Source organism: Equus asinus, chromosome 1 (assembly GCF_041296235.1).
Source record: "Equus asinus isolate D_3611 breed Donkey chromosome 1, EquAss-T2T_v2, whole genome shotgun sequence".
Taxonomy (NCBI): Eukaryota; Metazoa; Chordata; class Mammalia; order Perissodactyla; family Equidae; genus Equus; species Equus asinus.
This window is the reverse complement of record NC_091790.1, coordinates 177,111,058-177,128,654: the sequence shown is the minus strand read 5'-3', so window position 1 is coordinate 177,128,654 and position 17,597 is coordinate 177,111,058. Positions and strand designations below refer to the sequence as shown.

General features: G+C 37.0%; 1 protein-coding gene across 4 annotated transcripts in view; it reads right to left on the bottom strand.

Annotated features, from left to right (window-relative positions):
- Positions 1 to 17,597, bottom strand: part of CPED1 (cadherin like and PC-esterase domain containing 1) — a 272,074-nt gene that overhangs the window by 119,030 nt on the left and 135,447 nt on the right. For all 4 annotated transcript variants that reach the window (XM_070512455.1, XM_070512448.1, XM_070512440.1 and 1 more), the window contains 2 exons: positions 15,058 to 15,244; positions 13,865 to 14,033 (listed from right to left, as the gene is read on the bottom strand). In XM_070512455.1, the coding sequence (XP_070368556.1) occupies positions 13,865 to 14,033; positions 15,058 to 15,244 (356 nt within the window). The remainder of the gene's footprint in view (positions 1 to 13,864; positions 14,034 to 15,057; positions 15,245 to 17,597) is intronic.

Here is a 17,597-nt window from a genome sequence, read left to right as displayed (position 1 = left end):
ACATTAACTCATGAGGTGAGTGTTTAACGTCACTCTTTTTCACCAACTCAGAAAGATAATTTATATAAGCTCTTAAATAAGTCATGAATTAATGAACACACCCCTCTCAGCGACGACTGCTTTTTAAGAAAACTGAATGCTAAACAAAACTCCCCAAGCCTTCAATGTATGTGAACGCTTACTGGCCACGGAGGAGGCCTCTGCTTTCAGAATGTCCGGGTGTGCAAGCTGCTCGTGGAAATCACATTTCACTCCCCTTGGTGCGTCATGAGCTCTTGAAGAACACTGTTAAAGGACTGCTCCGTCCCTCACACAGAACTTGAAGAAACTGCAAAAGACTAAGTATTTAAGTCAAGGGCACTTATCAAGACTTGAAAGAATGTGTTCAGCCCGGGCATTGATCCTGAAATGGATGTCTCTGTTACAGATCCTTCAGAGAGAAGTGCAAGAGTAGAGCCGACTTCTTTATTAGGCACAGTGGGAACCACGCCTATGGCAAACAGTACTTTTAGGGGCCAAGGAAAATGTTTGAATTTCCTTTAAAATTAGAAGAAAAAAATGAACTTTTCAGGCAAAGTCTATATCTGTATATCATATTAATATATTCATCTTTAAATCAACACTGTCATAAAATATAACTTTAAGCATTTTTTTCATGAAAAAAGGGGTCCACAAAGGCGACAGTGTCCGGGACCCGTGAACATCATGAATGCAACATGTGGAACAGCCCAGGTCACTCACTCTCCTTGCTAATTCCCACCAGCCCTCCCTGTCTCGATTCCTTTACAATTCCAGCATCCTTGGGATTATTGGTTCCCACTTCTTTTGCTTCTTCCCCCTTCTTCTCTATACACCTGCAGGTAAGCCCTAGAGGAGCATCTGGACAAAAAGTTTTCATGATGATGATGATGATGATGCTAATTCAACACTGACTGAGAGCTTGATCATGCACTAGGCTTGTGATAAAACTCTGCATTTGTTATCTAAGTGAACGTCAGAATGATTCCATAGGATAGTTTCCACCGCTAGTTCTATTCTTAAAGAGAAGGAAACTGAGGCTTAGGGAGCTTGCATGCCTTGCATCAGGAGGCACAGCCTGTTAGGCCAGGTAGAAGCAGGGCCGGGCTGCAGCTCGGGCTTCCCTGACAGTAGCTACAGGCACGAGCCTTGGAGGCCGTGGCTTTTAACCTCCAGGTTAGGGAAACGGCCTGAGATACTTTGCTAAGATGCAAAATTTGCTCTGATAAAACAATTTCCACAGAGAGAAATGACTCTCCTCCTCTTTACAGAGCAAGAGAAAATTCTGACTTTTACAATGGAGACATTCTCTTCTACAAGTTTAAAAACTAAATGCTATCCCACTGCTGGGTATTCATCCAAAGAACTTGAAAACACAAAGGTATAAAGATACATGCACCCCTCTGTTCACTGCAGCGTTATACACAATAGTGAAGACTTGGAAGCAACCTAGGTGCCCATCAAGGGACGAATGGATAAAGAAGATGTGGTATTTCTACACAATGGACTACTACTCAGCCATGAGAAATGATGAAATTCGGCCATCTGTGACAACATGGATGGACCTTGAGGGTGTTATGCTGAGTGAAATAAGTCAGAGGGAGAAAGTCAAATACCACATGATCTCACTCATAAGTAGAAGATAAAAACAACGACAAACAAACACATAGCAATGGAGATTGGATTGGTCGTTACCATAGGGGAAGGGGGGGGAAGGGCAAAAGGGCAAGTGATTAGGCTGACACGTGAGGGGATGGACTCTAGTTAGTTTTTGGGTGGTGAACATGATGTAATCTACACAGAATTCAAAATACATTACAATGTACATCTGAAAGCTATATATTGTTATAATCCAAAGTTACTGCAATCAAAAAAATAAAATAAAATAAAATAAAAAAACAAAGATGACTTGAAGACAGAAAAATAACCCAAAAAACAAAAAGCAAAACTAAATGTAATATTCAATCACGGCATTCAGAAACCTATTTAATCTTAACTCATTAAAGGCAGAGAGATATCATAATAAACCACTGAAGGTGGAAACTTACACTTGAAGAACCTGTTCACCAAACATCTATCACCTAAATATAAAACACTTAATATAAATATAAATAAATAGAATAAACATGAAAAACAAACGTATAACTTCATATAAATATAAACAAATAAATGGAAATAAGTAAATAAATTTATAAACAAATGTAAAAATATAAAATAGCCTAAGACTTACTTTCCTCTTAGAAGGGGAAGGGGTGGAGTAGATAATAACAATCACCTACATTATCTTATCTGCTTGTTGTGAGGATTAAATAAGAGTTTGAACGTAAGGTCATGTCCATTGATGAACATATCATTGAAGTATTGTCAAATCGTCAGCTCCACATACCTTCTTCTCACTATTATAAAGAATACATGAACAAAGCTTTTTTTTTAAGTTTTGAAAAAATGTATTGTGGATGTTTTTAATAGAAACAATAAGGTAGTGAGTTGTGTTAAGTAGTGAAAACGATTAACTGGAAATTGCTTTAATGTGTAATCAAGCATAACATTAAAAAAAGTCTGTGCACTGGAAAACATTTGAGAAATCAGTAGCAATAAGAGTATTTGACTAAGGAGAATGCTAATATGTAAAATATTGCAACCTGATTTAAATATTGGATACCAATAAAGATACTCAGATATTAGGATACATATGGAATCTAATAAAATATTAGATGTTAGCTCTAAAACCTTGCTAATAGATACACCATTGAAGGGAAGATTCTGATATAGTAACATTCCCTACCAAAATAAAGATTATGAAGACCTCAGAATTTTGTGGTGATTCCAGAACATTATAAAAGTTGTCATTCTACATGACCATGGAAACAAATTCTAATTAACTAAATTTTAACCAGCTGAATTCTGGTTGAATGAGAGTTTCCCAAATAGGTCAATTAGATTTTAAGTATGGTGAGGGTTTAGATTCTAGGGTCCAGACTAATGATTAAGGAGATTGCTTTGAAGTCCCTCAAACCTGTGTTCAAATCCCACCTTTGCCACTAATTACATATGTTACACTGAAAGCTTGAACAAGCTTTCTAACTATTCAGAAATCTTAGTTTCTCCATATATTAAAAAAAGGGGAAGAAGGATCAAAAAACTCACCTGTGGTTAGCGTTGTGGAGAATATTAAATAAGATAGGAAGGTAAAGTGCTTAAGACGATGTCCGGCATATAAGAAAAGTTCTATAAATGTCCCATTGTTCCCGCTACTACCCCTGGTGCTGCCGCTGTATTCCTGGACAGCACTTGGCAGATTCCCAAGAACAAGGTGCATCGCAGATACTCAATAAATAGTGGCTGGTTGGGGAGCATTTCACTACAACACAGACTCTACTGTTGAAAAATTAAATCACATTCGTCTGGTATATTGAGGTAAGCGAGGTAACTAAAAACCACTAAAACGAGTATTTAATTGATATTACAACTTTGGAAACAAACAAAGGTCTTTATTAAGCAATCACTGATAAATGCACTTCCGTTCTGTTATTAGGGATATTTGCTAAGATATTAGACAACTAGCACATGAGTTGTTTTGTAAAAGTCCTCTGTGGTGTTGGAAAGATACAAAGAAATAAATAGGAAAATTGTAAAGCATTTCCAAATGTTATAACTGGAGTCATTCACACATCATTTAATAACTCAGCATCTAGATTGCTAATTATTTCTTTTAAATAAAGCAGCAAATGCCAGTTTTAAATGTGTAGCTAAATGCTGAACAAATTTTTTTTACAAAATGGTACTTTTTCCTTCCTTGGTATTCTCCTTTTATTAATTGTAAATGAAAGCTGTTTCTAGCAAATGGATCCATGAGACGTTGTCTCCTACACTTCTGCTATATGACCTTTGTGTAGATTTTATTTATGACTCTATTCTGGCACAACACTTTTGGGGCAAAATGCAAATAAGACCATAGATCATCTATACAAATCAATTTCTGTGGATGCTGTATTGTCATCCACGTCAAAAAATTTTGATCTGGAAAGAGATATTAAAAGAAATATTTCCCATATGTATTTTAATTTCCTTAGAACATAAATATATTTTATTAATTCCTAAGAATGACATATTGCAGCCATAATAGCAGTTTATTACTTTCTAAATCTTTCTTCCTAACAGCTAAACGTTATGCTATTTATGGGTAAATCAAACTGAAATAACAATCTAGGTATGTTATATGACTTTTTTACGTTCTATTAAGAATCATGTTTTCTATAATTGAATTCATATTTCTGATTATAATTACACTAGACAGAAAAGATGACAAATTAATGAGTAGAATAAAGAGCTGTCAGAATAGTATCACTGACTATAGAAATGATTAAAAATACAAGGATGAAAAAAGATAAGAATGATTCTTCAACATTCAACATTGAAGGATTACCTCTAAACTATTTATGCTTATAGAAATTTACTAGATTTACCAGCGGAAAGCAGAAAAGCAGGACCTCTTATGGGTATATATCAGTGATTCTCAACTGGGGTTGACTCTGCCCGTCAGGGGACATTTCGCAACATCTGGAGACATTTTGTTTGTTATAACTTGAAGAGAGGTATACTATTGGAATCTAGTAGATAGAGGCCAGGGATACTGCTAAACATCCTACAATGAACAAGATAGCTTCCCAAAACAAAGAATTATCTAGCCCCATCATCAATAATGCGGAGGTTGAGAAGCCTTGGTCCAAATCTGGCTGTTCTTATCAGTCATGTACATTAGCCCTTTCTCCCTCACTGATAACAACTAAACTAAGAATTGCCTCTTTGGTGACATATACAAATTCCAATTGGCAATATAATTAGAAAAACACACTAGATTCAAATAGTTAATTATGGCTAAGTAGGTACTTAACAATGTTTGATCATAGAAATGATACCAAATGTCTATTAACAAACTAATTAAATTATCTTATTATTCACCAAAATGTCATAGTAATTAATTTTTTAATTGACTGGTATGCCTTATATTTGCTTTCTCTTCACTGTTAGTCTTTCAGTGAAATGTTAAAATGAATAGTTGATGTCCAGAAGGAGAGAGAACGGGGGAAGGAGAAAGTAGAATACTTGATTAGCCATAAGCTGGATTCTATTGTTTTGGTTATTTGAAGGTGAACTGCCCTTTATTTTTATTTAAAATTTAATAATGGAGTCCATTAGGCCAAAATCTCATTTAAAAATTAAGGAGGAATTATAATTTCTCCTCTTAAACAACAACAAAAAAATATAATTAAAGTTTAATTCATTTCCTTTTAGTTTGCCACATATAGGCTTTGGGGGTTCAAATAGAAGTCTGTCAGTTACTATGCAATAGTTCAACTCTGGACTTCAACCTTAAAAATATAACGAAGGCACTATGGTTGTTGACAGAAAATTAAAAGAACAATCTGGAATACTGAAAGTTTATAAGTCTCATAACATACATCTGTTTAGCTAATAACTTAATTTGGAAATTCTCAAATACCTGAGAACTGATAGGAGATTAGAAATTTTATCCTTCACTCTTCGTGTTCTAAATTTCATCATGGAGCTTGCAGTGAAACCTAAGGACTCTAATGAGATTAAGCATAAAAGAGAAATTAGGGAAAGGTCTCTATATTGGAATTTTAACTGGAGCCCACGGTGAGAAAATCCTACCTCTGCTATTGATCTCTCCTAGTTCCTGAGGCCACTCGTGCCCAGTTAAGTGTCTAAAGCAAGCCGCATTATTCATTTATTCATTCATTATCTGTTCACTCAATTGAGAGTTTCTAAAGGAAGGCTAAAAAAAATACTAGTGCTTATTAGACACTTTTCCATGTTATAAAATATAGTACTGCTGTGGGACCACACATAAACTTTAAATTAAGAACTTCTGGAAAGGATTCTTAAAAAAGGCTGAAATATATTTTCTGCAATCATCTGTAGGATACATCCCACAAGAATTTTCTAATATTTTTCTTCATATTATAGTAGAAAATTCTTAATGTAATCTATTGTCTAAGGTAATTGCATGGTAATTATCTTGTTTCTGATCAATATAATATTTGAGAAGGGAGGCATATCTTGGAAGATAATACATGCTTCCCCACTAACGCTTTTTTCTATTGAGGTGTTGAAGTATAATACATATATCCAGTATACATAATTTATATATAGCCAATACATTTATAGGTAGTTTATATACAGTAAATTGCACAAATCTTAAGTGTATAGTTAAATTTTTATATATCTATATACTACCTGGTTATACATGTAACCACCATACAGATTAAGATATAGGACCTTTGCCTAAAAAGTTCCCTCATGCTTAGAGGTAACCATAGCTTCTAGGTAACCACTGTTCTAATTTCTATCACCATAGACTAGTTTTGCCTATTCTTAAACTTCATATAAATGAAATACCGTATGTCCTTTTATGTCTAGCTTCCTTTTTTCAACGTAATGTTTGTGGAGATTCATCCATGTTTACATGTATCAATAATTAATTTTCAAATATCTCAACAATATTATATTGAATTTATCTCTTATAGAATTGTTTCCAGCTTTTAGCTATTATAAATAGAACTGATATCAAGATTTCTTGTGCTTAAAAGAAATGAGCTATCAAACCACGAAACAACATGGAGGAAGCTTAAAAGCATATCACTAAGTGAAAGAAGGCAATCTGAGAAGGCTACTTACTGTACGAGTCCAACTGTATGACATTCTGGAAAAGGTAAGACTATGGAGACAATGAAAAGATCAGTGGCTGCTGGTGGCAGTGGGAGGGATGGACAGGCAGAGCACAGAGAAATTTTAGGACAGTTAAATCCTCTGTATGATTTTATAATGATGGATGCATGTCATTATACATTTGTCCAAATGTAAAGAATGTACAACACCAAGAGTAAACCTTAAGAGAAACTATGGACTTTTGGTGACTATGATGTGCTAATGTAGGTTCATCCTTGGTAAAAAATGTACCATTCTGGTGACGATGTTGACAGTGGGAAGCTACACATGTGTGGGAACAGGGAGTATATAGGAAATCTCTGTATCTTCCTCTCAATTTTATTGTAAACCTAAAACTGCTATAAAAAATAAAGGCTTTTAAAAGTTAAAAAAAATTCTTGGATTTATCTTTTCATGGACATATAACTTCATTTGTCTTGGGTAGACAGCTAGGAGGATTGCTCAGTCAGAGAATATATGTAAGTTTAGCTTTAGTAATACTGCCAAAGTTTTCCAAAGTGACCAAACATTTTACACTCCCCCCAGCAGTGTGTGAGAGAAAAATTGCTCCACGTCCTCACCGACACTTGGTACTGTCAGTCCTTTCAATGTTTCCATTGTGGTGGGTGGGTAGTGGCATTTCATTATGGTTTTAATTTGCATTCCCTGATGACTAATGGGGTTGAGCATCTTTTCACAGGCTTCTCGGCCACTGGGTTATACTATTCTTGTGAATCAAGTGCCTTTCCATCTCAGCTTCATAATCTTTTGACAATTTTTCTTAACTTTTTTTTCCCTAGATCACAGGGAGCTGCAAAGGCTAGAAAAATATCAGATGGCACCAACAGACCAAGGGTACCCAGTGGCCTGGCTTTCCCATTGTTGCCTTTTGCTTCCATTCATCCCAACTAAGGATTCCTGGCTTGTGTGAAGGGGGCTTCTCCCCACTTGTCTTCCTCAGGGCGGTTCTCTCTGCCAGCAGACTAGGCCAATACCACTTTCTGGAGGATAGTAACACCTGCTTCCCTAGTTTACTCTCTTTAGGCTCAGGAAGATTATTCCCAGTGTTAGCTAGGCTAAAGCATTCTTGACCAAGCAGTCCAGGAATGGCATGCTCTAAGGGTCTGGATCTTCTCAGGAGTCCATATGGACAGGTCTGTTCATAGGCCTCCAGAGGACATGGTGGCCTGCAGTTGCAGAGCTCCTCGCTGAGCCGGCAGGCACTGGGCGAAGGCCTGCCCCTCCTTCATCAGGCCCAAGTGCTCTATCCCCACCCAGCCAGCCCACCCTGGTACAAGGTTACAAGGTGACCTCAGCAACACTGTTTTTTTTTATGTGTGTGTGTGAGGAAGATTGGCCCTGAGGTAACTTCTGTTATCAATCTTTTCCTCTTTTTGCTTGACAAAGATTCTCGCTGAGCTAACATCCACGCCAATCTTCCTCTATTTTGTATATGGGATGCCACCAGAGCATGGCTTGATTAGCAGTTTGTAGGTCTGTGCCTGGGATCTGAATACGTGAACCCTGGGCTGCCAAAGTGGAGCATGTGAACTTAACCACTATGCCACCAGGCCAGCCCCACAACAGTATATTTTAATCACAGGAATTTGCAATACATCATGGTTCAAAAGATGACTTCTCATTTTATTAACATCAAGAAAATTTTAAAAGTCACCTAATCCAATTGCTCACCTGATCTTTGAGAGATGGATTTCCAGTGGATCCTTGAATACCTCCTGGGACAGAAAAGTCTCTACCTGTGAGAGCCCATTCTGCCAGGAGGCAACATAATATACCATGGACTTTGGAATTGGGCACACTTGGACCTGAATCCAAGCCCTGCCACTCACTAGCTGTGCAGCCTTGGGCAATTTCTTTAACTTCTCTGATCCTTGGATTTTCTCCTCTGAAACCTGGAGCTTAGAGTGGAATTCAATCTATAGGAATGCTGTAAGAATTAAAGAGACTATAACTGTAAAGCATTTAGGACAGAGCCTGGCACATAGTAATACAAATAACCCTTAGAGAACTCCTTTATACAATTTGGCCAAAACTTCTACACTGGAATCTCAGTTATAGCCTCTGGAGTGACACCAAATAAACTCCTTTTAGTTTCCCGAGGGAGGGACAGCACCAGACAATGTCGCATGATTGGGAAGCATGTCTAGGGAAGAATGAACAGGCCAGATTGGCAGAAGCATAAAATACACTCTGACAAATAATGGGACATGAGGGTGGAAAACACACGGGACAGCAGGAGAGAAGTGAATGAGCAGCACAGGGGCAGCTTAGAGCATTTTTGGCAAAGTCTATGACAGTGTGCTTTAAGTTGATCAAGATCACGCTTGCAAAACTGAACTGGAAAAGAGTCAGACAGATACGGGGAAACAAAGTGGGGACTATTTTTTTTTTTTTTTAAAGATTTTATTTTTTCCTTTTTCTCCCCAAAGCCCCCCGGTACATAGTTGTGTATTCTTCGTTGTGGGTCCTTCTAGTTGTTACATGTGGGACGCTGCCTCAGCGTGGTCTGATGAGCAGTGCCATGTCTGCGCCCAGGATTCGAACTAACGAAACACTGGGCCGCCTGCAGCGGAGCGCGCGAACTTAACCACTCGGCCACGGGGCCAGCCCCAAGTGGGGACTATTTTTATATTTGAATCGACAAGTACTAGTGTCATATGAAGTAAAAAGAAATGATAAACCAGAGACAAGTGGGCCAAGGCTGCAGATTCCACCGCTTCCATCCTTCCTACTCCTGATATCATTCCCATTCCTATGGACACCTCTCTAGATATTCATCTTGTATGTAATTACCACTAACTGTGTGATGCTCTCCCCAAATGATACCCAGGAAGGAATAGATATTCCTGAAATACATGTCAGTGTTAAGGATTCAACTTAAGGATTTTACATTTTCATGAACACTTAGAAAGTGAAAAAAATTCATACTAAACTATTAATACCCATACAGTAGGTTTTGCACATAGCAGAATAATGAATGAGTTATTTCATATTTGACCTTATCATGTTTAAGTTTGGAGTGGAAACAAAACATACACCTGTGCCAACAACTGTGGGTAAGACAATTATGTTTCAAAAGATACAGCAAAAGTGCAACAGTACAAACCTAACTGATGACAAGTTAAAAGTAAAAGTACATCATATTCAACAGACAAAAACTGAACTGAGGGTCCATCCCTCTGAGAACAGGAACAAGACAAGGGTGCCCACTTTCACCACTCTTATTCAACATAGTACTGGAGGTGTTGGCCAGAGCAATTCGGCAGGAAAAAGAAATAAAAGGAATCCAAATAGGCAACGAAGAAGTAAAACTCTCGCTGTTTGCAGACGACATGATCTTATATATAGAAAACCCCAAAGAATCCATAGAAAACCTATTAGAAACAATCAACAGCTACAGCAAAGTAGCAGGGTATAAAATCAACATACATAAATCAGTAGCATGTCTATGCACTAACAATGAACCAACAGAAAAAGAACTCAAGAAGTCAATCCCATTCATGATCACAACAAAAAGAATAAAATACCTTGGGATAAATTTAACCAAGGAAGTGAAAGATCTATACAACGAAAACTACAAGACTTTCTTGAAAGAAATCAATGACGACATAAAGAGATGGAAAGACATTCCACGCACATGGACTGGAAGAATAAACATAGTTAAAATGTCCATACTACCTAAAGCAATCTACAGATTCAAAGCTATCCCAATCAGAATCCCAATGACATTCTTTACAGAAATTGAATAAAGAATCCTAAAATTCATATGCAGCAACAAAAGACCCCAAATTGCTAAAGCAATCCTGAGAAAGAAGAACAAAGCTGGAGGCATCACAATCCCTGACTTCAAAGCATACTACAAAGCTACAGTAATCAAAATAGCATGGTACTGGTACAAAAACAGGTACACAGATCAATGGAACAGAATTGAAAGCCCAGAAATAAAACCACACATCTATGGACAGCTAATCTTCGACAAAGGAGCTGAGGGCCTACAGTGGAGAAAAGAAAGTCTCTTCAACAAATGGTGCTGGGAAAACTGGACAGCCACATGTAAAAGAATGAAAATTGACCATTCTTTTTCACCATTCACAAAAATATACTCAAAATGGATCAAAGACTTAAAGATTAGGCCTGAAACAATAAGTCTTCTAGAAGAGAATATAGGCAGTACACTCTTTGACATCAGTTTCAAAAGAATCTTTTCGGACACCATAACCCCTCAGACGAGGGAAACAATAGAAAGAATAAACAAATGGGCCTTCGTCAAACTAAAGAGCTTCTTCAAGGCAAGGGAAAACAGGATTGAAACAAAAAAACAGCCCATTAATTGGGAAAAAATATTTACAAGTTATTTATCCAACAAAGGGTTAATCTCCATAATATATAAAGAATTCAGACAGCTCAACAACAGAAAATCAAACAATCCGATCAAAAAATGGGCAGGGGACATGAACAGACATTTTTCCAAAGAAGATATACGGATGGCCAATAGACACATGAAAAGATGCTCATCATCACTAATCATCAGGGAAATGCAAATCAAAACTACACTAATATATCACCTTACACCTGTTAGAATGGCAAAAATATCCAAAACCAAGAGTGACAAATGTTGGAGAGGCTGTGGAGAAAAGGGAACCCTCAAACACTGTTGGTGGGAATGCAAAGTGGTGCAGCCACTATGGAAAACAGTGTGGAGATTTCTCAAAAAGTTAAAAATAGAAATACCTTATGACCCAGCCATCCCATTACTGGGTATCTATCCTAAGAACATGAAATCAGCAATTCCAAAAGTCCCATGCACCCCTATGTTCATCGCAGCATTATTCACAATAGCCAAGACATGGAACCAACCTAAGTGCCCAGCAACTGAGGATTGGATAAAGAAGATATGGTATATATATATACAATGGAACACTACTCAGCCTTAAAAAAGGACAAAGTCGTCCCATTCACAACAACATGGATGGACCTTGAGGGCATTATGTTGAGTGAAATAAGCCAGACAGAGAAAGACAAACTCTGTATGACTCCACTGGTGGTAGTTAACATATGGACAAAGAGAACTGATCGGTGGTTACCAGGGTAAAGAGGGGATGGGGGGAGGGCACAAAGGGTGAAGTGGTGTACCTACATGACTAACAATAATGTACAACTGTAATTTCACAAGGTTGTTAACTATCATAATCATAATAAAAAAAAGTAAAAGTACATCTTTGATGCCCTAATAAAGGAATTTTACTTTCCTTTTTAACCTTTGCTATATATTTACTCCATATAAAAGTCAAGTTTACTGACCAACTTAAAAATATAGTCACCCATAGAGACTTTTAAAAAATTAAATCTATGTTAAAATTAAATCTATGGTGCTTTTTAGAGTGAAAAACAACTGCTGTTGATAACCATAAATATTCTGGAAAAAATTATTCATACTATTATCTTTTCCTCAAAGATGACTTATTCTAAGAGTTAGTTAGTTAGTTCTATCTAAAATATTAGAGTAGGATTAAAAAAACCAAAAAATATAGATAGTCCCACACCAAAGAAGGTGATAATATTTAGTTTGGAAATAATTACATACACACAAACACACACATACTTAGACAAAAACACACCTCCTTCTGGGTTTTTATCTCCTCCCTCACCTACATTTTTGGTGTGGCTCCATTATTTGTTTTCCAGCTCAGACTGAGGTATAGCAATCCAAATAAAGCAAACTGAAAAGTGAAAAACCGAGAGGGAACATATTTTGAGGTCTTTTCCGCAGTCTAGCCCAGTGTTTCTTTGACTGTGTTCCACAGAAGAATATTAACAGCTATTCCATTAAAAGGATGTCAAATAAGTTTCGAAATGTTGCATCTACATATTGTCCTTTGGAAGGTCCACCATTTAAATTAATATATGAAAGGTTTAGAGAAATCCTACAATAAAGAAATCTACCTAATTTTGTTTAACCCATTGCTTCATAACCATGGAATCCTACTCTTTTACATCTTTTTTCTTTTCAGTACACCTATTAATATCTTTCAGAAAAAATGATTCTGTTCTGCTTTAGATCAATGTGAAATTCTCTTTGCCTTGGCGGAAGTTGATAAATTACAGGTATGTATTTCCCCGAAAAATAAAAATCTCAGTTATGGGTAGCCCTACAAAATAGCATTAAACTCTTAGGAATAGATGAGATGGTAGTGGTGGTGGGTAGAGGGCAAGAGAACACTGTGTCTGGCCACTACATTTAAGAAAACATGGTATCCATCCTACTCGCCGAGGCCCGGTCGGCCATTTCTCTCTTTATTAGCCCTCTGTGCTTCAAAGCTCCCAGCAGCGCATCAGTCACTGAGACATGACAATTTGCAATTATACTTTCTAAGTGGATTAGTAGATATGATAAGAGTACCAATTACTACTTCCCTGGAATCACCTGTAGCAAGAGTATATGATGTGAGGAAATGTAGAAGGTTATACATAAAATCCTAAAAAATGAAAAAAGCACCAAATAAGACAAAATCTCTGGGTAATATTCACCCTCCTCCAAAATCAACAGGGCTACAAAATGGTATATACGTTGCCCACAAGAGAAACTACAGCCTTATAGGAATGATTAAGGTGTGAGAGTGAAAGAGAAATCTATCTACCCAAGCAAGATTTAATTTCATTCATCTGGTATCCCTTCTGTAAAATAGTTCCATAAATTTTTCTCTCATTCTTTAAAATAAACTCCACTGAATCTAGTTTAAAATTTCAAAGCAGATCCAGGGACAAATCCAAGAAACACAGCACAATTTAAAAGGAAAACGTAAAGCCAATTTCATAAGTAAGTGTGAGTATTCAGACATTTTTTTCAATATTAACCACGATAAATCCACTGAACACAGTAAGTGCAGAGAGTAGCCACCACACTAAAAAGAAAACTACTCACAATGAGGTATCTTAGATACCTGGCCGGGACTCTTTGTCCTTTGAAATGAGACCACAGTTTGGCTTTGAAAGCACACATTTTTTTCCGTAACAAATTTAATTTGGTATTTTTCACCTGGGTTAACAGGTCACTCTTCAATTCAACCCAAGTGCACATGTAAAATTCACTTGCCTGCACAAAACCACACGCTGTGAAGTCTTCAAACAACGGCAGACTTGGACGGTCTTCTCTGTAGATGGTGAGTTTGTACGTGATCAGGCTCTCACCCTGGGCTGGAGATTCATCCACCACAAGCATTGAGATTTTGTTCATTCCTAAGCCAAGAGGGTAGCTGCCAAAGCTGGAGAGAGAGAGAGAAACATTTATTCAGCCCAAAGGGATTCATACCTCAATGTTTATTAAATGCCTACAATTTGCATTAAAAAGCAGATCAGGTCTGTACAATTTTATAAGAAACCTAAAACGTGAAAAAAATGTTTTAACTTATATTTCATAGTACTCTGCTGTGCCAAGAGGTATCTTGCAGAGCAAGTCAAGCCCACTGTCAATTACGGGGAAGGGAACTAATATTTAGTGACCATCTCTCAGGATCATACATTATCTCATTTATTACTCACAACAACTCTACACAAAAACTATGATTGTCCCCATTTTACCTATAGAGACCATGACATAGAACTGGGAAACAAATCGCCCAAAGTCACATGGTAGAGTCAGGGTTGGGGCCCAGGTTTGTCTTATTTGAATCCACTTTTCTTTCTACTAGACTCTCTTAGCTCCCCAGGAAGCCAAGTGCATTTCTTTTCATATAGCATGGGAACATGAGTATCTTCATTGCCATGGACACGGCATGTAATAAGGTTCTATCTTTTGTTCAAAATTGTAAGCAAAAGAGTTGGTGACTCTCAAAAGTGTCAATAGCAAAAAATCCCATGAGACTAGGAAAATTAGTGTTACTGTGTCCACAAGTTTTCACCAACATATTTATAAGTAATCAACCCCAATATTCAAAAATGAGAAATTGGGTTGGGGTAGGAGACTACTGTTCAGAAGGATTAACTCTTCAACAATGTAAAACTATGAAGAGAACAAGCTAAATTTTCCCTTAGTTGGTCCTCTTTAATATCTCACATCACAAGATCCTCTCTCGCTACAACATTGTCACAAAGATGGCCAATAGATCAGTAGAGCCCTGACACGTTCTTTTTAACCACAGGACACCTGAAAAGTGGAAGGATTTCACACTCTGGCAATCTCTCCAACTGATCTTGCACCTCAGCTGTTCTGAACCACCTTTAAGGTCTGCTTCCAATGTCTGCTTCCCACTAGGATGTCTCCACTAAGCCCCAGTCGGGTCCCCATACCTTGGTCCTGCCCGTTCACGCAGGTACACCTTGCACTGACACTTGGAAGTCTCCGCGCCAATTGTCACTGTTACCACATCAAACGGGACTTCAGAGTAATAATCTTTGATCTTGGGGTTAAATTCAGGATTTAGTTTCAAATGCGGATGTGTGAAGATCTGCTTAATATGACATTGTGTGTCTTTATCTGTTAAACAACCAAAAACAATGACAAAGAAAAGACAACTGTGAAATGGATAAATGTTTAAAAATCATATATGATTAAGGTTTTGTGTTTCTTTTTTAAATTCCTTTGAACAACTTGAACGATCACTGCTGATTTTCCATTCAGCATGCTGGTCATAGTTGATTTGTGGCTTCAGCTGGATTTTCTACTTGTCAAATTTTGTAGAATTTACCTCATATAACAGCTGTTGACTTTAGTGGGTGTTATATAGATGGTACTTTTTGCTCAGCCCTTAAAAGTTTAAAGGCACAGAAGATGGAAAAATATCTCTCCAGTGGATTGATAACAATTTCATGGCATTTACTACATATATCAAGCAACTGTGTAAATGGGGGTGATGACTCTGTGGAGTGGTGACAGAAGGGTACCAGCAGGGAATAAGGAAAATTTCTTAATGGAAAGTGTCATTAAACTGCCATTGGATTGACATAGTGCTTACAGGGAGTAGGGTGAAGTGAGGAATTTGAAATCCAATAAAACACCAGACATTCAGATACAAAAGCATCAACAGAGTACCCAAAGACACTTCCCTACCCCGGCCACCTCAAACTAAGAAAATATCTTAAAGTATAAGAAGGAAAGAAAATATCTTAAAGTATAAGAAGGAAATGCTATAATCTGCTTAATCCTGTTACAGAACCCAGCAGATTGCTTCATACCATTGATTCTAAGTCATTTTTAAAAGGAGTTTCTATTTGGCAGCCCAATTTTTACAAGAGTAACTTGGTGAGAAAAAAAGAAAAATACGTTTATAGGCACATATACCAGCCACTGCTAAATTATATTGTGTTCCTATCTGGAATAAATAAAGTACTCAAAAGAAGCTTAGCAAATGCTTTTCAAAGAAATATTAACAAGTATTTTGTTCCATAAATACTTTTCAATGGTCAACAAAACTCCAGTAAAGATAAACATAGGAAATTCTATAGGAAGTGATAAAGTAAAAGTATCCTTCTATTGCCTTTAAATAAAAGTGATGTTTAACAACATGGCAACAAAAAAGATGACACCAAATTCACTGCAGGAGGTCATACAACTGAACTTAAAGAAAGTAGATTATCCTATTAACTGTTGTCTCTTCCTCTGTTTTTACACAGTGATGACAATGATTTGATGATTTGGCTTCAATTCTTTAACAGTCTCTCATCATCTCTAGGATCCAGTCCAAGTTCCTAATAAAGCAGACAGGCATTTCACCATGTCTTCCTTGCCTTCCTCTCTGGTCACATTTCCCATTACATCCTGAACTTTGTGGTTCAACAATGCCAAAATTTTTATATTTCTTTGACAGACATGGAGATGCACCACCAAATCCATGGCAATGGATACTATCAACCTTACGGATGTTCTATTCTAGTTCTGAGAACCAGGTCTCAGGATGACTCCCATCATGCACTAAAATGATGAAAATGAAAAAAACCTCTGTATTTCTGACCCATATTCTACGGTTTTCTCAGCTGATGGAAGAAAAAACTACTCAGGTACAAATTAGGAACAATAACACAGGGGAGATATTGTAATTTCACTGTAGGGAAAAGTCTTAATGAAAAAAATAAACTAGTCAATTTGGTCGAATAACTCAGTGAATTGGGTAAACTACCCTCTTGATTGATTTTCCTTGTTACCAAAGATTTTATCTGTCTGACAGATGTAGGTAGACTGCCTCTATAATCCTGATGATCATACCAGCTTCTGAAATTTTTCATAATAAAAGGGAAGATTTGAAAGAATGAGGGCAAGACTGTGTTATCAGATTTCATCCTGAAAAGGACCACAGTGTTTCATTCAAATTCAACCATTTATTAATAATGCATTCATTTTTTTTCATCAAAGATTTTTTCTGGCATAGTCTATGTTCAAGGCACCGAGATAAGCACAGTAAAAACAGGCTAGTGTTGGCTGTGAGATCTGATTCAAGTGGAAACTGAACGCAACACTATACTTCAAACAAGCTGGAGTTCAAGGATCTGGAATGTGCTTTCGAGAGGACCATTTCCTAAGCAGAAAGGGAATACAAATACTCACACTACACTTTTATGCTCAGAACCAGTGAACTGAAAAAACAAAATTGACGAATTCTTTTTTCAAAATAATAATCCTAAAAGATGTACTCTAACTTAGGATATATTTTTATAAAGCAGTCCCTGAGAGTTAATTTCCCTGTAGGTTACACTTTCACTTAGAGAAAGTTTTCAATGGGGCTCACCCATTACAAGAATAAAACTCAGCTCTACGTGAAACAAAACGTGTGATCACTGTCTTAAGCACGATTTTAGCAAGTGTTTATTTTTGGTTTCCTCAGAAACTGCCCGTC